At 36.1% G+C, this 23,414-nt stretch overlaps 1 protein-coding gene across 3 annotated transcripts in view; it reads right to left on the reverse strand.

Annotated features, from left to right (window-relative positions):
• Positions 1–5,984: 5,984 nt before the first annotated feature.
• LOC147390982 (cyclic nucleotide-gated ion channel 1-like) overlaps positions 5,985–23,414 on the reverse strand; it is a 63,971-nt gene continuing 46,541 nt past the window's right edge. For all 3 annotated transcript variants that reach the window (XM_086459412.1, XM_086459411.1, XM_086459413.1), the window contains 2 exons: positions 22,519–22,755; positions 5,985–6,895 (listed from right to left, as the gene is read on the reverse strand). In XM_086459412.1, coding sequence (XP_086315538.1) covers positions 6,266–6,895; positions 22,519–22,755 — 867 coding nt within the window. In that variant the 3' untranslated portion in view covers positions 5,985–6,265. The remainder of the gene's footprint in view (positions 6,896–22,518; positions 22,756–23,414) is intronic.

The following is a 23,414-nucleotide window of genomic DNA, read 5'->3' on the forward strand; positions in this document are numbered from 1 at the left end:
CAGGGTATGGGGAAGCTTTAAAATCTTGTTTCGAGGCAACTTTTTGATTTGGAGAAAAATAGGAATGGTGATCAACTAAAATATTTCAAATCAATCAAATATTGTTTCAGGGATAATGTTTCGTTCTAATCTTGATTGCAATCGGAAATGTTCTACCTAAACATTCTGAAACAGCATGAAGTTTTGACCCATCGGTATGAGGATTCTACTTTGTATTGGGCCGACACTGACACTTCAAGACAAAAGCTAGGGGAGTGAATGGGAGTAGATACCTCAGTAGTCCTAATCATAAATGATGGATACTAGGCATTGTGTGTGTCGACTCGTGCAGTGCTGTAGCTAACGCGTTAAGTATCTTCAAATAAAAATTTTCATTTCCAACAATCGAAAGATAATAAATATTAGACAGTTCTCGTTGAGGAAGGGAGGTTGGAAGAGTGGGGGTCCAAGGCCCATGTCAGCAGCTCTTCTCCACAGAAATCCCCAGCTTTGAGATTAACACAGTTATCCAATCCTTCCGAAGTTGGTCGTTATACTCTCTAGCTTTCCCTTCATGATGAAGAGCATCTCATCAACTTGGTCACCCTCCCGGGTTATGTAGCTACCCTTAGTGTGGAGTGCTGGCTTGAGGCGATCACACATCGCATCCAATAGTTGCTCATCCATTCTTTCAAACAAAGGCTCCTAAAAGGGGAAAAAAGGGTGTTAGTATGGAAGAGATGCAGATATATTTGAAGGATTAAGGAGTAGGTTTCATAATGTGAATTGCGGCACCAGAACCGAGTTGCAACCAAGCCACTCTGTACAATCAAATGCAAATGCGTCTTTGTGAGAAAATATACAATGGCTCAAAGTTTTGTTCCCTTTCAGATGTTTTGACCAAAACATTTTGGCTTTCTGACTTAATGGAACAAAACATCACTATATGTTTCGAAATTTTGAAGGTATCGCAAATCAAATCGAGCTGCATAGGGAAAAAAAACTTCTAGTAAAATTTGAATGTTTTTTGAAACATACCGAAATATGCTTCTCATGCAGAAAACATATATTACCATCAGACCACAGGTATTGAAATATCCCCCTAAAATTTCAAACTAATAACATGCCCCTTTGACCTTGGTCTTTACTAATATACTAATGAAAAATGACCAAATACCCTCATATTCAACGTATAAATAAAAAAAAGCTTGATTTATGTTTCCCAAAATCTACTATCTTCAATCTCTGTTTTACCCAACTTATTACTTCAACCTTCAAATGTCTTAATCTCTGTCAAACCCTACGAACTAGGTTCATTCTCGAGTGGCGAACCACGAACCCAAATTCGAACCAAGCCCATGAATCAGGTAACATAGGTTTAGTCTAATTAGTTTAGTGGTTAGTAGTCTTTTAGTGTTCTAATACTATTGGACTTTTTTAAAATTTAGTGACCATTATTTATGCCTTGATATTTTTGGGTAGGCCTTTAGTTAAATGGGTCACTTCTTTTTATTCTAATAGTGATAATTTGGTCCTTTTATGTTATTTTAATTACATTAGGATTTGAATTTGTTAGATATATTTTATAAATGTGTCATAAAGGCATATGTGTAATTTCATTTGTTTTCTACTTTTATATATATATATACCACGATTCATAGTAAGAGAGTCAAGTTCAACTCCTCCCACTTTCTCCATTCTTTTTTTTATCTAAACCCTAATCTGATTTTCTACATGGTATCAAAGATTTTCTAGTAATCGGATTTTGGTTCTCTCTTTTTTCGCATTTTTTTTCTTCTTCTCTCTCTTGGTATAAACTAGATTTTTCTGATCTGATTTGTACCTATTATCCTTGTGGTGGTTAAAATCCTCTATTTGGAGGATTTTATCTTTGTGGTTGGAAAATATCCCTAATGTGAACAAAGATCGAGGGATTCTCGTCATTTATTAGTGGTTAGTTGTGGTGTGGTGGTTAGGTTTCAGATTGTGTTTCTGGCCTTCAAAGTACCCTACGATTTCATCTTTAGAGGTATTGGAGATCTACGATTTTATCTGGAAAGGATTTTCGAACCCTGTGATTTCATCTAGAGGAGTTTTAGAATTCTACAACTTCACTGGGATAGATTTATCCCTGTGTTTTGGAGGTTTTTCGCAGATCTTGGCTATAAGGAATTCGTGTCAAGCAATTTTGTAGGGGAAGTGTCAAAAATTGTAGAGCAATTTTATTGATTCTTGGGTAATCGATTGTTTCATCATGGACTAGACGACTGTCTTGGGTATAGCAACTGATTTGGTTGGAACTCAAATGACTTCTATTCCCTTAAATGGAAGTAACTACATAGAGTGGTCGAAGGACATGGAGATATTTTTGAAGGCTAAGGGTAAGATATCTCATCCAACCAAAGAGAAGTCTGATCCTCTTAATAAAAAAACCATTAAGGTAAAGAATTTTTTCTTGGTCGTTATACTACTTATTTGAAGTCTCACGATATCATTCATCAATTACCTTGTGTTCATATCCCTCAACAAAATGGGGTAACTAAACGTAAAAACAGCCACCTTCTTGAGGTTGCTTGTCCCTCAATGTGAATGGTCTCTTCCTTGAGCTTAAGTTGTTGTATAGGTATTTTGGTGAACATGAGATGTCTTATGCTTTTAAAACCGAAGACATGGTCCCATTAACTTGGATCTTCTCTCATAGACCAATGAAAAATGATCGAAATACTATCTCCAAATTCTAAACAAAAAACCCTTGAATTTTCTCTCAAAACAAGTCATTTTAAGTTCAAGAATCTTACTTGAATATAGTTTGCCCCCCTAAAACAAATTCCTGGCTCCACCTTGGATTTATGAATAATTTTTTGGGATGTTTGATTTGTCAAGTGGTTTTGTGTGGATTTTTTTCTCTTCGAAATTTGTACTTGATTGATTGAGAAAGATTTTTTAGCTTCCAAAAAAGAACTTTTTGACTTATCTTCTTTTCAATTGAAATCAAAGTCACTCTTGAAGAATTTTGCTTCGTCTTTGGTGGAAGACTTGAAAGTTTTGTCCTCTACAAAAGGAAAGTTTTTGTCTTATGAGATAAAGTGATCAAAATCCTTTTAAATAAGGGAGTCTTTGGTATCTATAGACTTAGGATAAGTTAACTTTTGAACTATGTCCCTAAATTATTGAGCTTTGATTAGTTGATTTAAAGTTTAATTTGAATCAATTCCGATTTGAGGATTTTATATATTTTTGGTGGGCTTCACTTATTCGTTTGGGTGTAGAGCCCTTTAATGTAGATTACTTGGACTTTCTTCGATCATGAACTTTATGTTAGAACCTATGAATTTGGTCTCATTAAAAAAAATAGAATAAAGAAAAATTAACAAATAAGAAAAAAAAAAACAAACCCGAAAGAGAAAAAGTAAAAGAGAGATTGATCAAGGCTTGTGCCTTATTCAATGTCCTTAAGAAAGATTTGTTCCTACTATTTGGTGTCCACGGTTCTGTAAACAATTGTCTCCCAGGATACAACGATCACATGAACAAAGGTAGCATTACAATATGTACGCCTAGCGAACAGAACGCTTTTGCTTGTACTATTAAAGAATGCACATGAAAACAAATTGCAAAGTAATAAAAAAAATCTTATGAAAAATCAATAACGAAAGACATAAATAGTTTCTTAGAATAGAACAAGGTATGTCTCTTAAGAGACACCCTTTCTGGACGGACAAACATCAAAAAACGAATATAACTAAAGAGGTACATCCCTTTAACAAAAACATCAAAGGTATGATTAAGCCCAAACCTAAGTCCAAAACTAGATCCAGCAAAAAGAGCCCTTCACACACACCCACACGAAGCCAAATGGTCAAGATTTGCCCCCCCCCCCTTGCATGCACTAAGAATTTTTGGACCATGGGTTTTAAATCCTTATTGAGCTCATGGACCCCTTGGTTGGGCGTGGCCTTACCCAAGTCTCACTCTCATATTCACTTACATGATATGAGAAGTTCTATATAACAAGTAAACATTTGCCTTCTATCTATTCGATGTGGGGCTAAAGAGTTTCACTAGCAAAATTAAAAAGTTTCACAAACCATGGCTAGTAGGAATTGTTTGAAGTCGATTTCTCATTCACCTACAAAGGGTTTTAAAACAACTTAATAAATGAAAATATTCTCTTTGAGAATGAGAATAGGTACCCAAGTGGACTTGCTTCAAACAAAGTGTGGGTCCTACTTATATCATGGCTCAAAGTAACTCACTTGTTTTGCAAAATCTGCAGATTTTTCCAACAATCCCCTATATGAATGAAAATGACGACAATAAAAAATAAAACACACTAAACAAAACAAAATGAAAAGTACAAATAGGAGTGTTACTACATTGGGATAGGTAGTTTGTGACTGAACATTCCCTAGTGAAAACTATATGATTTTTTAGTTAATTAGTGAATATGATGTCATGAACTACTCAATTTTAGGTGCAAATTAAGATAATAGAATTGACATAGTTCATTTCTTGACACTGTCGATTCTCATAGTTGTGTTCATTTTTTAGCCCTGAACATTCTTGGATTCATGAGTATTATAAAGAATTTTTAGCCTTATAAATTCTCATGTAATAGGCCCAACTTCACATTCACATAGGTGATTCCTGTTAAGAGTACCATGTTATACCGTACTTGTGAAAAAAAAGTTATAGGTATCATTAAAAGTATGGCTTATGTTAAAAATCGTTACAGACAGCACTATTATATCATATGAGTGGGTAGGAGGGATATTCTCTTCAATGCTACTGGTGAATCACATACAACTAGGTGTCCTGTTGTGCTTAAATCTTGGGATCTCCGATCAATTAGGTTGGGTTGCCACTGAAGTGCCCCTTTTGTGTAGGCTTTAATCACATTTCTCTCGATGTGCAGTATATTTGCTTTGTGATAAACTTTTGATAAGCTGATCCGCGAGATTGTTCTTAGATTTTACATAATCAATGAAAATAATTTCATTTGAGAGCAGCTACTTAACAGTATTGTGTCTACGACGAATATATCGAGATTTACTATTATACATATTATTAAAGGATTTCTAAGAAACAGTTACACCTCCAAGTGTGAATATATATATATTCATGGATTTTGATTCTTTTGAATCTGATATCCAATTAGCATCACTATAACCCTCAAGTACCCCTGGATACCTAGTGTAATGCAAACTATAGTCTTAAATACATTTTAAGTATTTTAAAACCCTGACTAATGCCTTCTAATGATCTAATCCTAGATTAGTTGTATATCTACGTAGTTTGCTAACTGAGTAAGTAATATTTGGCCTTGTGCAGTTTACAACATACGTTAAACTGCCAATTATTCGAGACTACCCTAATTGAAAGATACTTTGACCAGTAATTTTTTTAAATGAAAATTGACTTCTACTAGTCTCTTAACAAAACTACAATCAAATTGAAAGGACTTTACGGCACGGTATAGGCAAGGTTCATGGGAATTGAATTCAACCACTTGATTGCATTTTGAACAATTCCTTGTAGGTTCATAATTGTTTTACCGAAGCACTCATGTTCAGATGAATCACAATGGACTTTACAGCATGATATAGGCAAGGTTTGAAATCTTGTTTCAAGGCAACTTTTTTATTTGGAGTAAAATAAGATTGGTGATGAACTAAAATATTTCAAATCAATCAAATATTGTTTCAGGGATAATGTTTCGTTCTAAGCTTGATTGCAATCGGAAATGTTCCACCTAAACATTATGAAGCAACATGAAGTTTTGACCCGTCGGTATGAGGATTCTACTTTATATTGGGCCGACACTGACACTGAGAGACGAAAGCTAGGGGAGCGAATGGGATTAGATACCCCAGTAGTCCTAGCCGTAAACGATGGATACTAGGCGCTGTGCGTATCGACCCGTGCAGTGCTGTAGCTAACGCGTTAAGTATCTTCAAATAAAAAATTCCATTTCCAACAATCAAAAGATAATAAATATTAATAAGTAAAAAAGTAGGAGATTTGCTTATGTTGCATACCAAAATTTAAGATCTCATATGAAGGCAATGTTTAAAACAGAAGAAAATGGGATTGTCCGACCGAGACAATTGAAGATATATTCCAAAAACAGTCAATGTTTAGTTCTGCTCTCGGCCAAGATCAAGAATTATCAAAACTTTAAACAATGCTATATACTACACACACAAAGGTCTGATACACAATGACCATTTTAATGATCTACAGCAGAAAAATCAGGCTTTTGAAGCAGCATCGGTGGCAATCTCTGTCATAACCTGGACTTGTGTGTCCCTTTGCGCCGTATGGCACGTAGTGCATTAGCAGCAAATCTTGAGGCATAGATGGTTGCACCAAGGCTTCTCAAACTACCAGCACTCTTAGCCAATGCGTTCAATCTAGCCTTCTCCTCACGTAGAGACTCCTCCACCATCTTCTTCCCACGGTACCTGCGCCAAGCGGCTTGTATGTAGCAGGCAGCCCATGTCCTCCACTGCTGTGAGTAGAACCTGAAAGTGTACCTGAGTTGCTTGCTGTGTAGCCTTCGGAATTGTGAGGCTACAACTTCCAAGTCATTGGCTACGAGTGCAAAGGCTTCAACTTCTGTCAGGGCCCGTACAGTTCTCGTTGAGGAAGGGAGGTTGGAGGGGTGGGGGTCCAAGGCCCATGTCAGCAGCTCTTCTCCACAGAAATCCCCAGCTTTGAGTAAAACACGGTTAAAGAAGCCAGACCTTCCGAAGTTGGTTGTCACACTATCTAGCTTTCCCCTCATGATGAAGAGCATCTCATCAACTGGGTCACCCTCCCGGGTTATGTAGCTATCCTCAGTGTAAAGTGCTGGCTTGAGGCGATCACACATCGCATCCAATAGTTGCTCATCCATTCTTTCAAACAAAGGCACCTAAAATGGGAAAAAAGGATGTTGGTATGGAAGAGATGCAGATATATTTGAAAGATTTCAGGAGTAGGTTTCATAATGTGAATGGCAGCACCAGAACCGAGTTGCAATCAAGTCACTCTGTAATGCAACATTATCAAATGTGTCCGTGAGAAAATGTATGATGGTTCAAAGTTTTGCTACCTTTCAGATGTTTTGACCGAAACATTTTGGTTTTCTGACATATTGGAACGAAACATTACTATATTATTTCGAAATTCTGAAGGTATCGCAAATCAAATCGAGCTGCATAGGGGAAAAAAAAAACTTCTGTAAAATTTGAATGTTTTTGAAACATACTGAAATATGCTTGCGCACATTTAAAACATATATTACCATCAGACCACAGGTATTGAAATATTCCCCAAAAATTTCAAACTAATAACATGCCCCTTTGACATTGGTCTTTACTAATATACTAATGAAAAATGACCAATTACCCTAGTATTCAACATATAAATAAAAAAAAGCTTGATTAATTCTTTCCAAAATCTACTATCTTCAATCTCTGTTTTACCCAACTTATTACTTCAACCTTCAAATGTCCTAATCTCTGTCTACCCCTACAAACTATGTTCATTCTCGAGTGGTGAACCACGAACCCGAATTCAAACCGAGCCCATGAATCAGGTAACATAGGCTTAGTCTAATAAGATTAGTGTTTAGTGGAGTGGAGTCTTTTAGTGTTTTATTACTATTGGACTTTTTAAATTTTAGTGAACTTTATTTATGTCTTGATATTTTTGGATGGGCCTTTAGTTAAATGGGTCACTTCTTTTTATTATAATAGTGATATTTTGGTCCTTTTATGTTATTTTAAGTAGATTAGGATTTGAGTTTGTTAGATATATCGATATTTTATATATGTGCTATAAGGGCATATGTGTAATTTCATTTGTTTTCTACTTTTATATATATACCACGATTCATAGTAAGAGAGTCAAATTCGACTCCTCCCACTTTCTCCATTCTTTTCTCCTCTAAACCTAATATGATCTTCTACATGGTATCAAAGATTCTCTAGTAATCAGATTTTGATTTTCTTTATTCTTCCATATATGTTTTTCTTCTTCTTCTCTCTCTTGGTATAAACCAAATTTTTCTGATCTAATTTGTACCTATTATCCTTGTAGTGGTTAAAATTCTCTGTTTGGAGGATTTTGTCTTTGTAGTTGGAAAATATCCCTAATGTGATCATAGATCAAGGGATTTTCTTCATTTATTAGTGGTTGGTTGTGGTGCGGTGGTTAGGTTTCAAATTGTGTTTTTGGCCTTCAAAGTACCACAACTTCATCTTAGCGATCTGCGATTTTATTTGGAAAGGATTCTGGAACCTTGCAATTTCATCTGGAGGAGTTTTAGAACCCTGCGACTTCATTGGGATAGATTTTTCTCTATGTTTTGGAGGTTTTTCGCAAATCTTAGCTATAAGGAATTGTGTCGAGCAATTTTGTGGGGGAAGCATCGAAAATTGTAGAGCAATTTTATTGATTTTTCGGCAATCAATTGTTTCATCGTGGAGTAGAAGACTGTCTTGGGTATATCAACTGATTTAGTTGGAACTCAAATGATTTCTATTCCCTTAAATGGAAGTAACTACATAGAGTAGTTGAGGGTCGTGGAGATATTTTTGAAGGCTAAGGGTAAGAAATCTCATCTAACCAAAGCGAAGTCTGATTCTCTTGATGAGAAAACCATTGAGGCATGAGAACAAAAAGATGCTTAGATTGTTACTTGGTTGTAAAATAGTATGGAGCCACAAATCAGTGTTGGCTTTATGTTTTTGGATTCTGCAAAGGAGATTTGGTATCAAGTGAGGCACATGTGTTCGGGATCTAACAATATAACTAGAATTTATGAGATTACTCAATAGTATTTCTACTTATAGCAGGATGATAAAACTCTGGATCAAACCTTCGTTTCATTGATGCATATGCGTGAAGAACTGAATCAATATCAACCTATGTCCAATGATAACTTTCAAATGCAGAAGAAAAGTGAGGATATGGAGTTATTCGTCTTTTTTCATCCCTCCAATCATAATATGATGCAATTAAGTCTCAAATTTTAAGAAGTCCTGATCTTCCTTCCTTGAAAAATATTTTCTCAAGGCTAAAGAGAGCTATTATATCATATAGTGGCCAACCTACAAGTAATCACTCTGTTTTAGCTACTTTTGGAAATCGTGGTAGCCATGGTCACAGAGGTAGTTGTGGGGGACATGGTGGTGGTTGTGGAGGTAGAGGTGGTAGTAGAGATTCAGGTAGAGGTCGTGGAACCTGAAAGTGTACCCATTGTGGTAAGGATGGGCACACTATTGAGTTCTGATGGGATCCCCATGAGAGAACAGTTGTCCCTTCGGCATTGTTATTTTCAGCTCAAGATGTTATGCATCCTACTATTTCATCCGATCAAAGTATTGAAAAGCAATCCATTGTCCTTTCTCTAGAGGAATATGACAAGCTAGTCAACAACTCACCAACTATTGCCATTTTATCCCAGACAGGAAAGATATCCACTTGTTTATTATCATTTACGACCCCCCAAATCATTGATTCTGGTGCATCAAATCATATGACAAGTAATTCTCACATGTTATCGTCTCTTTCTGCATCTTCTTATCAAAACGTTAAATTAGTTAATGGGTCATTTTCAAAAGTTGTTGGGTTAGGAACTTCACAATCCGATCCTAATCTTTCTTTGTCATCAGTATTTTATGTTCCAAAATTTTCATTTAGTCTTCTTTTCGTGAGTCAACTTACAAAGAAATTGGATTGTTTAGTGACATATTTTCCTTCTCACTATGTTTCAAGATTTAAAGACGAAAAAGATGACTGGAAACGGGCTTGAAGTAGATGGTCTGTATCTTCTTAACAGTACTCTAGTTCCAGCAACTCTTCATTCACCTTCTAGCACCTTTTTGTGGCATTATGGGCTTGGTCATCCTTCTCCTTGTGTTTTACGGAGTCTAGTTCCTGCTTTAAATAAAGACTTCACACTTAATTTTGAAGTGTGTTGATTAAGCAAACACCATCGAGTGTCTCTTCCACTTAATATGCATCGTAGAGAGTCCAATCATTTTCATTTAATGCATTCTGATGCATGTGGTCCTTCCCCCACTACTTATTTAGGTTTTAAATGTTTTGTTATTTTTGTAGATGACTATTCAAGAATGACTTGGTTATTTTTAATGAAGGATTGTTCTGAGTTTAATATATTTTAGCAGTTTCATATGAAAATTTGAACTCAATTTAGTACTTCTTTATGCATTTTACATTCTGATAATGCGAAATAATCATTTTGGTTGTTATACAATTTATTTGAAGTTTAACGGTATCATTCATCAATCATCTTGTGTTCTTATCCCACAACAAAATGGGGTAGCTGAGCAAAAAAAACCGCCATCTTCTTGAGGTTGCTCGTGCCTTAATGTTTCATATGAAGGTTCCCAAATATTATTGGAGTGAGGTTGTGCTTATTGCTTGTCATATCATCAACCGTATGCCTACTGTTGTCCTTGATAGTACTTCTCCACATCAAATTTTATTTTTTGATCATCTTATTTTTCATTTTCCTCCTCGCGTTTTTGGGTGTCTGTTTTGTTTATCATTTGGATTCTTGTCGTTAAATGTTAGATCCCAAGAGTTTGAAATGTGTGTTTCTTGGGTTCTCTTGTATCCAAAAGGGTTACCAATATTATAGTCACACATTACACAAACACTTTGATTGTGCTAATGTTACATTTTTCGAGTCTACACCATACTTCTCTACTGGGTCATCTGTTGATGCTACATTAGAGAGTATTGCTTTACCTATTCCTGTTCCTATTTCTGAACCCAATCTTGCTCCACAACTACGAATTTATCTTAGGAGGACTACTATTGACAGGACGACCACTACTGCACCACAAGCACCAACTTCTTTACCGTTTAAAAATCCATCTCCACCTCCTGTACCGGTATCTCCTTCCATTCAGGTAATAGATGTTGCTTCATCTTTTAGTGAATTACCTATCACTATTCACAAAGGTACCCATTCTTGTGTTGCTAGACATCCTATCTCTAATTTTGTTTCTTATACTTCGTTGTCTTCTTTTATCTCCACTGTCTCTTTTGTTTCTATTACTAAGAATCTCTAAGATGCCTTATCTCACCCGGGATGGAGGACAACTATGGTTGATGAGATGGATGTTCTACATCATAATGATACTTGGTCTTTGGTTTCTCTTCCTCTTAGGAAGAATGTTGTTGGTTGTAGGTAGGTCTAAGTTGTTAAATTTCATCTTAATGATACAATTGATATATTGAAAGTTGGGTTAGTTGCTAAGAGATACACAAACTTATGGAGTTGACTATGCTGAGACTTCATCTCTAGTTGCAAAAATTACTTCGCTTCGCGTATCGATTGCATTAGCTGCTATGTCTGACTGGCCCTTGTTTCAGTTAAATGTTAAAAATGCTTTCCTACATGGTGATTTACATAAGGAAGTGTATATGAAGCAACCACTTGGTTTCATTGCTCAGAAGAAGACTGGAAAAGTGTGTAAGCTCCAGAAAGTACTCTATGGTTTTAAGCAATCTCCACAAGCATGGTTTGGTAAGTTCAGTGATGCAGTTCTTGCATTTGGGATGATGTTGTGTCAGACAGATCATTCAGTTTTCCATCAAAAAACTAAAAAATGGGTATGTGTTGCTGATAGTCTATGTTGTTGACATTGTTTTAATTGGTAGTGATGCTGATGGGATATAGAGGTTGAAATCTTATCTTCAACAACAATTTCATATGAAGAACTTGAAAAAATTGAAGTATTTTCTTAGTATTGAGGTGGCTCGTTCAAGTCGTGGTATCAATCACTCTTAAAGGAAGTATGTGTTAAATTTGTTAGAAGAGACGGAATTACTTGGGCCCAAACCAGTAAGTACCCCCATGGACCAAAAGTTGAAACTTACAGTAGAACAAGAAAATGTGTTTGATGATCCCAGCAGATATAGGAGGTTAGTTGGAAAGTTGAATTACCTTACCATCACAAGACCAGACATCTGACATGCCTGTTAGCATTGTGAGTCAATTTATCAAAACACCTAGGATGCCACACTGGGTAGCTGTTCAGCGTATTATGGTACCTAAAGGGATCTCCAAGATGTGGTTTGTAATACAAGCCTAATGGTCATACTCGGATTGAAGGATATACAGATGCAAATTAGATTGGTTTTCCCTTAGATAGGAAGTCTACCACGGGTTACAGTACCTTCATAGGAGGTAATATTGTATCATGAAAAAGCAAGAAGCAAACAGTGGTGACTAGATCAATGGCAAAAGCTGAATATAAAGCCATGTCTCATACTTCTTGTAAACTTATTTGGTCGAAATTTTTTCTCAGGAGATTGGTTTCACAATAGACACCAATGAGTCTTTTATGTGATAAGCAAATAGTCATGCATATAGATTCCAATCCGGTGTTTCATGAGCAGATGAATCATATCAAGTTGGACAGTGATTTTGTTCGTGAGAAGCTTCTGAGTGGGGAGATTGCCACAACATATGTCAAGTCTAAAGATCAACTGGTTGATCTGTTTACTAAGTCGTTGGAAAGTGATATGGTGGCTTTTATGAGTAACAAGCTAGGATTATATGATAACTATTCTTCAATTTGAGGGGGAGTGTTGGATGTATCGATATTTTATATATGTGCCATATGGGCATATGTGTACTTTTATTTTTTTTCTAGTTTTATATATATACCATGGTTCATAGTGGGAGAATCAAGTTCGACTCCTCCCACTTTCTCCATTCTTTTCTTCTCTAAACCCTAATCTAATCTTCTACATAGTTATTATAAAAGAACTCTTTGCGGTAAATTTTCTCTAATGATGAATGTTATGAATAAAAAAATAGATTTTCTTCAGATTTGGATCTTGGTGTGAGACCAAAGTATCATCTAGTTTCTCTAGCTACACAAGTAAAGGAATTTTTCTTTTCTTATTTTCTGTTTTCATTGATTTAAACCCATCAATCTTGCCCCTATACCTTTGCCAAACCTTCTTTTTGTTCCAAGAAACCGATCAGACCTTGTGAACTGAAATTTTGACCCTAAATAAGCCCTAATTCTTCTTTGTTTTGATTTTTACCCTGTTGAAATTAATTTCAGCAATAAAAATCATTACCAAAACCCTTGTCTAACCCTCCTAAATCTTTCAAAACCTATCCAACATTATCCCATAAACCTAAACCCCTGGTGTATTAATTCTATGCCTTATTCATCTTATTTTAATTGCAAATACAGGTGGAATTTCTTTTTAGAGAAAGCAAGGCGTACCTTGTTCCAATATAACCAAAATTGACACCTATTGATTACATCTTTGGTCCTTGGTCATCATTGAAACTCTTGATTATGTTTAATAAGCTTACCATTGAGACTAGATTAATACCCTAGGCTAGTTGGAAGTTCTAACTTACTTTAAGATCCCTTAATTTAACATTAGGAGGTAACACTGCAGAATTACATGGGACCTAGAACAATTTATTGAATATTTATTAGGTATTTCTAAATTTATGGTAGTTTCAGATCATAATATCCGTACTTATTATTTCAGCAATTAATTTTTTTGATCTCACTTCATCATATTAGACGGTTTCAATCCATCCTGCATCAAAAACTAAAGCGTATCAATACGAAAAAATGTGTTTTTAGTCCAAACTTTCATGGTAAACAGTATTTACTTATGAATAAATATTATTTTTTTATTTGGAATGTTTCAATACTTTCTAAATATTTCAAAATGTCTCAATTCTATTTTGGTTTCTTGAAAAACTAAAACAACAAGATGAGATTTTAGGTCTTACAGTTCAAACTGATATAAAAGGAAAACCACTCAGATCTAAACTAGAGATGGTAGTGAGACAAAGGATTTCAGGGTGGATGTAGACACCCCAATTTTGTTGGACTGAGCTTGAGAGCTCCCAGAACCATGCAGGATAAAAGCTTGTCCTCAAAAATCTATTAAAAGTCCAAAAGAGGTACATTCCAAGAAGACCCAAAGCAAGGAAACCCAAATCTGACCTGGTCCGTGCCTAAGGTATGGACCAAGCCAAATTTTGCCTTAGCCGTGGGTACCCCAAGGCCCTTGAAATTTTTCTCTGGTCCATGCCTCAAGCAAGGACCAGACTGTTTTTTGTTATTTTCTTTATTCTCACCCCCCATGTGTTACAGATTTTGTGTTTTTACACCATGACCCATTTCCTTCATTTCCAAGAGACATCAAGGTAAATTACCCTCTCTACCCCTTCATTAATCTTTCTCTTAAGGTTTTCTTCCTTGGTTCTATTGTAAATTTTTGAATCCTTAAGGGTGGACTCCTTGTGGCCTACTCAAGAGTCTACCTCCCTAACCTTAGTTTGTTGAGACTTAAAGCAAGGTAATTGACCATTGTTACCCTCCTCTTGTGGATAATTATATGTCATGCACCTACAGATCAATGTAATTTGACAATGTTCAAAGGACTTGGACCCTTTTACCCACCAAAAGAATTCTCTAGAACTTAGGGAGCAATTACACTACTTTTCTCTATTCAACCTTTTTTTAACTAATTCTTACTCTTATTATTTGTACACCACATTGTTCATTAAGGTCTCCCTTCACAAAAAAATTCTAGCTTCAACTCACCATAGGAGTCTCTCCTCGAACATTCTTGAAGAGAGACACATCCACTCAAGACTTAGGCAAGCTAAAGGAAGATATAGTCAAACATACTCAAATATAAACCATAGTCCTTCATATTTTATGGAGTCTTGGGTGTATTTTCAACCCAAAAATAACTCAAGGTAGCGAAACCAGAGCATGAAATCGAGGTCAAAGAATGGGGTTTTTACGAGTCATGCATGCAATTTGAGAAGGTAAGTAGGTACCTTCTCACCCTAGGTAGGGCACCTAGCATATTTCTAATGCTTGCATTACTGATTTTAAAAACAAATCATTTTCAAAATCTACTTCATACAACTTCTTTAACATAGGAGGGAATAATAGTGTATTTTATAATTCACAAGCCATACTTTAGAATAGTTTTCATGACTAAGTTGTGCATGATTTGGTTATTTGATATAAATCATGAGAGAAGAAAGTTTCATCCTTAAATTTATAAACTTTAAGTTATGGACTGTTTTCTCAATTTATTAGACATTACGATCATAATTAGTCTATGAAAGAACAACGATAGAAATCCTACTAAACACTTCTCATAATTGCCATGAAATATTTGTGTTTTATAACATAGAAATATCTCAGTTTTACCATGAAACATTTCAGTTTTACCATATGGAAATACATCATTCTTCCTACAAAAAAAATGTTTATGTTTTATAACCTAAAAAGCTCTCACTACTTATGTTTACTATATAAAAATACCTCGGGCCCATGTGGATACAGGAACCACAAGTACTTAGAACATAAGTACTTCATAAGTATTTTTTGAAGTACTGTCTGGAGTAGGTGGATAACTGTTGTGTGTTTGGATGCAGGTTCTGAAAAGTACTGTCAGAAGTACTTTTAATAGAGTTTTGTGTTTGGAAACTATTTTGGATTATGTTAAAATGATTAAAATGCCCTAATAAGTATTAATTACTATTTTTAACATTATAACTCAACAAATTATTCTTCAAAATAAATAAAAGTTATTGTTTTTATCCATAAAAACTAATATAAACACCCAACAATTATAAACAAATAGAAGATATTGTGAGCAAATATATACAACCACTAAAAATATGAAGAAGCTTTCACCACATCAATGGATAGTAAATTTGTGTGTAATTGTTCACATCAATCTTGCAATAAGAAAATTTCAACCATGGTTGAAATGCTCATGGATAAATCATTGAGTGAGCAATTGGGGGAGCTAGAAATCCAAATTCAAATGCTACACTAAAAGGCTACCACCACATCAATGGATAATAATAAAATATTATTTAATAGCATTTTTGAGGGTATGCTTGTAATTTTCAAAATTTATGAGGAGCATACTTGTCCCAAATGCTACATCAAAAAGTTACCACCACATCAATGGATAGTAATATAGTAATACTGCAATTGCATTTTTGAGGGTATGCTTGTAATTTTCAAAATTTATGAGGGGTATACTTGTCCCAAATGTTACACCAAAAGACTACCACCATATCAATGGATAGTAATATAATATTATTCCAATTGCCTTTTTGAGGGTAGGTTTGTAATTTTCAAAATTTATGAGGGGCATACTTGTCCCAATCCTGTCATTTTGACAATATTTTGTGGCTCCACGCAAGAGTAGTTTAGAGAAGTAGCAGCATTGATACTCCATGAAAAAACACTAAAATGACTCCATAGTAAAGTAGTTCTTTCCAGGAGTTATTTATCCAATCACCTTCAAAGTGCTTCTGACTCCCCGCAAAAGTCAAAAGTACTTAGAAAAGTCAATCCACACAGGCCCCTCCTTTTTACCATGAAAAATGTATGGTTTACAACATAAAAATACCTTATTTTTACCATGAAATGTTTATGTTTTATAACCTAAAACCTCTTAAATTTTCTATAAAAAGTTTTTTTTTATAACATAAAGCCTCTTAGTTCTTGCTATGAAATATTTTTTTCCATTACATAAAAATCTTCTCTATTTTCAAACAATATAAGTAGACTATGTACATTTCCGAAGCATGTATAGATGAGCTATGGTTGTGTGTACTCGTCACATGGATACTTGGAGGTGTAGTTTAGGAGTGATATGGTTGATGATCAATCTTGGATATGGATAGTAAACTTGTTATGATTATGAATGGGTTATTCAGTGTGTACTTGGAGATGGAACATGACATTGGAATTGATGGACGATTCCTAGGTATCCATGGACAAGTTGTAATGTTTTATTTTCGTGTTTTTTATTTTCTTTTAATTTAACGAACCGAAATTAAAACAAATTATTATTTTGATAATTTATCATCTCACGATTGTGTTGAAATTTTTCACAAGTAAGACACTTATATTATTTTAATATCATTGGTGAGCCGGAAAAGGTCCATGAAACTACCTTGCAGGTAATCCCTTGGCTCTTTCGAAAATGAAGAATTACCCAGGTTGTCGATGGGTTTGACTTGCTGCTTGGTGGTATGGGATGTCATGGAGGTAGTCAGTCCCAACGAAATCTAGGAAGTATCAGTTATACTTTTTCCGAGGTTTTGGTTGTAAAGAGGTTGAGGTTAATAGCTAGAGGGATTTGAAATTGCACGCATGCTTGATAGGCATTAGACGCTAGTTTCAAACTTGTAGACATGGATTCTTATTAGACCTTAGTCGTCAACTGGTTGACTGCCATTAGATTTAATTGGGTCACTGACCCTATTACTAAACAACGACTTCGGCTGGAAAAGATGGCATATTGCGAACGACCCCACGCTCTCCATAGAAGTCAATGGTTATCATGCTAGACTGGAAAATCAAGACAGGTGAAGGCATCTAGCCTGCATTAAAAGGCCAACGATGTTAGGATCCCTCATTGGTAAATTAATGGCACTAGTTGTGTAATTGTCTTGTATTATGTTTCCTTTTTTAAGGTTACTAAAACAAAATTATGTAATTTTTTTTTTTTGGATTTTTTTTGTTTTTGGGGTTTCTATTTTTAAGGAAATAGAAACGTTTTAGTAACCTCCGATTTTATAAATAGAGATCTCTAGAGTTACAAAAACACAAGTTTTCTTCTTCTAGGGTTTGAGAGATAAAGAGAAAGGTGTGTACAAGGGTTTTAGGGTTTGGGTTTGGGATGAAAACCTTGGGTATTTTTCTTGTATTGTTCTCCTTTGATTTCTTAGTAAAAAAGATTGGTTCTGATCCGTGGACGTAGGCATCGTTGCCGTACCACATAAACCCTTGCATATTTCACAAGTGATTTCTATTTTTGGTTCTCTTTACTACATCGTTTCATAAATTGGTATCAAAGCCAATTGGATTTGTATGGAGTGTTAGTACATATCGACTATGTTTTTTGAGATCGTACTCTCTTTTTGTTTGGGATTTAATATGATGGCAGTGGAGAGTTCAAACATAAAGTTTGAGGTCAAGTGATTCAATGAGAATGACAGTTTCAATCTGTGGCAAAGAAGAATGAAGGACATCATGGTTCAACTAGACCTGACTAGAACATTGAAAGGGAAGTTCAGTAAACTAGATAATATGATAGATGCAAAGACATTGAGATAATAACGGTTAGAACTATTCGACTTTGTCTTGCAAATAATATTTTGTTTAATGTTATGGAGGAGGAATCAATACTAGAACTGTGGGAGAAGTTTGAAAATCGCTACATGGGTAAGAGCTTGACCCACAAGTTATTTTTGAAAAGGCAATTGTATGTCTTGAAGATGGCAAATGGTATGAATCTCTTGGAATACATAAATGTGTTCAATCAAATCTTGGATCAATTGCACAAATTTGATGTTAAGTAGGAGGAAGAAGACAAGGCCCTTATGTTTCTTACCTCACTTTCAGATTCCTACAACAATTTTTTGACGATTCTTTTATATGGGTAAGCTACAGTGAGGTTGGAAGATGTCAAAGCAACGCTCCTATCGAATGCTATTAGGGGGCCCAATCTTGAAAGTAATGGTCAAAGATTGATTATCCGTAGAAGGAATCAGTGATGAAGCACTTAGAATAGGGGATCTGAAAATAGTAGGAGTAGATCCAAAATGAAAGGGAAGGGCAACATATAGTACTACTACTGCAAGGAATATAGTCACATCAAAAGGGATTGTCTAGCTTGTGAGGAAAATAAAGATAAAGAAACTAGAGATAGTTTTGGTAGCGCGACTATTGCAGTAGAAATTGTTGATAACTACGGAGATGTTCTCACGATCTCAAAAGGTATGCAAAAATTTTCTCATGATGAATGGATTTAGATTCAGGTTGTTTTACCAGTAAATGTTCCGAAAGGGAATATTTTGATATGTTCCAAGAAAGGAAGACAGGTATGACTTCCTTGGGAGATGGATCTTTTTGTGAATATTTTCTACTGTTAAATAAATGAAATTTGTATGGGTAGAACGGTCTTTGAGTTATATCGACTCTCAATTCATACCTTGGGAATCACGGGAGTCCCAAGGCGTGGTATCTAGACCCCGATAGGTTTTGTGTGTTGGCGGATCTCTCCCCCGCATACCTTGAGGTTTATGCTCGAGTCTCAAGATATTGGAGTGGGGTCGAGCATCTCCTAGTCATGTTGCCGAGTCAACATAGTGTCAGATTCGGAGCATGACAGTCTACCAAAGAAAAGTTGAAGGCTTGGCATGTGGAGATCTTTGTTAGAGTTGAGGACATTCTATCTCAGCTGGAGGACCTTGATAAGAAGGAAGAAAAGTGCACTCTCTCAGAGAAGGAAAAGAAGTTTAGATTCAATCTTAGCGCTCAATTCCAAAATGTGACTCTTATGGAAGAGATTAGTTGAAAGCATAAATCCCACATCAAGTGATAATAAGGAAGAGAAGTGCACTCTCTCGGAGAAGGAAAAGACTTCCAAAGTCAATCTTAAAGCTCAATTCCAGAATGTGACTCTTATAGAAGAGGTTAGTTGGAAGCATCAATCCCGTATCAAGTAATAAAAAAGATGAGAAGTGCACTCTCTCAAAGAATAAAAAGACATCCAAAGTCAGTCTTAGAGCTAAATTCCATAATGTGACTCTTATGGAAGCATAAATCCTGCATCAAGTAGTTGAAAGAGGGAAACAAAAATTCAAAGTTCTTTCACAGAATGGCGTACTTCCACAACCGTGTGAACCATATAAAGAAGTTAAAAATTAATGGGGAGTGGTTGGAGGAGGAGGAAGCTATTAGACAAGGAATTGTGAAGTATTACAAGGCCTTATGTATTGAGGAACACTTGTCTAGACCTCTTCTCGGCTAGTTAGCTTTCGACACTATCTCGAGAAAATGTCAAGGGTGGCTAGAGAGGCATTTTGAGGAGGAAATGGTTTTCTAAGTAATTTCCGCACTGAGCACCAACAAGGCACGCAACTAGGCCAGATGGCTTCTCCATGGGTTTCTTTAAGGCTTGTTAGCATGTGGTGAAAGATGACTTGTTAGCTATTTTAGCGGATTTCTAACACAACAACGTACTTGATTTTGGCTCAAACAACACCTTCATGTCTTTGATTCCCAAGAAGGAAGGGGTGGAAGACACAACAAACTTTAAACCAATAAGCCTAGTGAGAGCACTATATAAGATCATCTCAAAGTTGTTGGCGTCCAAGTTAGGTTGGTGATGGAGGAAATAATTAGCCCAGCTCGAAGAGCATGCATGAGGGGCAGGCGGATTTTAGATGGTGTGTTGATTGCCAACGAGTGTATTGATTCAAGATTAAGAGGCCAAGTGCTAGAGGTGGTTTGCAAAGCTTATCTAAAAAAGGCGTATGACCATGTCAATTGGAACAGCTTGAGGTACCCAATGGGTCACATGGGGATGGACAAATGTGGATTAGTTGGGTGATGAAATGTGTCCCCTCTCCGTCCTTTTTTATCTTTGTAAAGAAGAATGTCTCATTATGAGAGCTTGGTATATATTTATAACTCATAATAAGGGAATGGACATAAATGCCCTTACACAAAAAGAATAATAGAAATAAATTCATATAAATCAAACTAGAACTAACTATCTATCCTTCTTCTCGACTCCTACGAGTGTGAAGGTGAGGCTAAATAAGTTAATCCATGGATTTCTTGTGGCATAATAAGGAGGGCAACATAAAATTTCACGTGGTGAGTTGGAAGATGAACCAGAATCTCTTTGGGAAGTGGCCGTGGAGGTTCGCTTGTGAGCGTTTTAGCTTATGGAGAAGGCTAATAGCGGCAAAGCTTTGTGAGAGCTCTTTCGGTTGGGAGAGTGGGCCGGTCCGTGCTCCCTATGATTGCACATTTAAAAGGCCATCTAGAAGATCATCCTAGATAAGTTAATGTACATAGTGGGGAGGGGCACTAATGTGCGGTTTGGGCAGATCTTTTGGTGGTGTTCATGTTTCTTAAAAGACCAGTTCCCAGGCTTGTTTTCTATGTCTTCAAAGAAAGGGTTGATGTCCAACCTCCTAGATGCCTCTATTAAAGGGGTGGTGTGGGATTTTGGTTTCAGGAGATCCCTAAATGACTGGAAATTGGATTCCATATTAGATATCCTTAGTTCAGTGGTTTGCAATCAGGTGACCAAACATGTGAGAGTTTAGACGCTCAACAAGAAGGGTTGATTTTCAGTTAGGTTCTTCTACCACAATCTGACCTCTTCTTCAAAGTGCTTCCCAGCTTTGGGGGTGTGGGGGGTCCGTTAGTGCCCTCCAAGGCTGCTTTCTTTATCTAGATGGGGGTTAGAGGAAAATTCTAACCTTGGACAATGTGATGAAGCGGGGTATTATCTCAGCCAACTTCTGCCGCTTCTGTAAGGCTGACGGAGAGTCTATGAGCCATGTCCTTCTTTACTGTGCGGCAGAGTAAAAAATTTGGTCTCACTTCCTTCGTTTTTTTGGTGCGTTGGGTTGCCTCCCAAGGTCGTTGTGGGCTGTTTTTGAAAATTGAGCTCACTTGGGTATGGGTTTCTGAGCTTTCAAGAGGAAGTTATGGAGCATTGTTCCCTTTGTAGTTTGTTGGGGGTTGTGGAAAGAAAGGATGCAAGGGTTTTTGATGCTAAGGAAAGACAAGTTCATGAGATCATTGTTGATGTCTTAGGCCTCCTATTTTTTTGGAGTTCAGTTTGTATTGAAGCTAGAGGGGACTTTTTTTGAAGATCTTATAGGTAGATAGGATTTGGTTTGTAACCAATCCGGAAACTCTGAAGTGTTGTTTTCCATTTTGTTTTTTTTCCTCCTTTTGAATGGTCACCTCGACCATTCCATCTTGAATAAATTCCTTTTATTAATTTTAAAATAAAAAAAAAAAACTCATATAACAGCATATACTTTTTTTTTGTTTTGATGGGTAAGCTGGACTTGAACCCACGACCTCAAAGTTGATTCGCAAAGTGTCAAACCAACTGAGCTATGAGTATATTATTGAGAAATTTTCAATCTTGTTAAGATGGCAGTCTCAAATCATTTGAATGCCTCAATTCAGTGCCCACTGAAGTTGACTCAACTTGGATAAATTGGTTGAGTTTGTAGACCTTGGCTTGAGGTGTATGATTGGTGACAATACAATTCAGTACCTAACTCTTATCCATTTGTTAATTACACAGGTTACAATCTATCTTATGCAGATACATCAACGCATTTACATCTAAGTTTGAAGTATCCATGTTTCAATTGTCACCATCCTCAGCTGCAAATGACAGTGTTCTCTATTTTGTTTATGAACTCAACAAATCAATTTTGACTTGGTCAAGACACGAGAAATTCTCCCTGTGAGTTCTTTAGTGGAACATTAATGAAATAACAGAATCAAGTCCCAGTCGTGACGTTTATTCTTATAGTTCGCCCAATTTGCACATAATCACAGAAAGGGGGATGTATTGGATGAACTTACTGCGGGGGTTGTCCCCATGAAGGTAATGGCACAATAGGCTAAACAAAACTATAGAGGCAGAAGCACTCACCCTCATGATTAGTGCCAAACAAAGATGGCGCTTAACGTCCCTCCTGAGATCCTTGGGAAGGTTACAAAGAAGAGTTTCTTCATCAACCCCTCCCGTCTTTTCCCATTTGTATAGTTCATACCGCCTGATTCGCTCCCTCAGATTCTTGGGGAGCATACGATGAGACATCCACTGTTCTATATCTCGCAGTTTTACTCTCATCTCATCTGATCTAAGGGTGTTGGACTGGAGATACGACTGTAACAGCACAAAGAACATTTAGTTCATTAAGAACTAAAGAAGGCTTCAAATTCACACCTATTACAACAAAAAATCTAGAATACATAAGGAAAAAAGGCATTATTATACAAATGGTGCTTCCGGGGTCTATGTCGTATGTTTGGGGAACAATCATCCTGAAAACCCTCAATTAGAAGCTCTTTTGTGTTTTTTTTTTGTTTTTAAAAGGTCGATCTGATCAGATGATCATGAACAACTGATAAAAAGACTTTTCCCTGGTGGATTTTCACTATCCTTCTTGTTTTTTTCCCATTATAGTGTCTGCACTGTCTGATCTGCTGCTTCAGGCTCTCTAGGAGTGAATTACAGGACATCCATTGCTCTGTATCTTGTAATTCTGTGTTCATCTCTTTTTCTAACCTGATAGTGTTGGGCTGAAGATATGTCTATAATGGCAGTAATGTATATAGTCAACAAGTCTGCGTTTGAGAATAAATCGGTAAAGGGAAATTAGAGAAAATATAAAGAAAAAAATTGGGATAAGATTAGGACTGCGTAATTGTTCCTACAAAGTGGCGTTCTCATATTATATATATTGTTCAAAATATAAAATGATCACAATCATGCAACCAAATTAGGATTCATCAATCGGTCAAAATCATCAAGTTCAATGTCAT

This window comes from Akebia trifoliata, chromosome 11 (assembly GCF_017979445.1).
Source record: "Akebia trifoliata isolate Shusen 1 chromosome 11, ASM1797944v1, whole genome shotgun sequence".
In the NCBI taxonomy this organism is placed as follows: Eukaryota; Viridiplantae; Streptophyta; class Magnoliopsida; order Ranunculales; family Lardizabalaceae; genus Akebia; species Akebia trifoliata.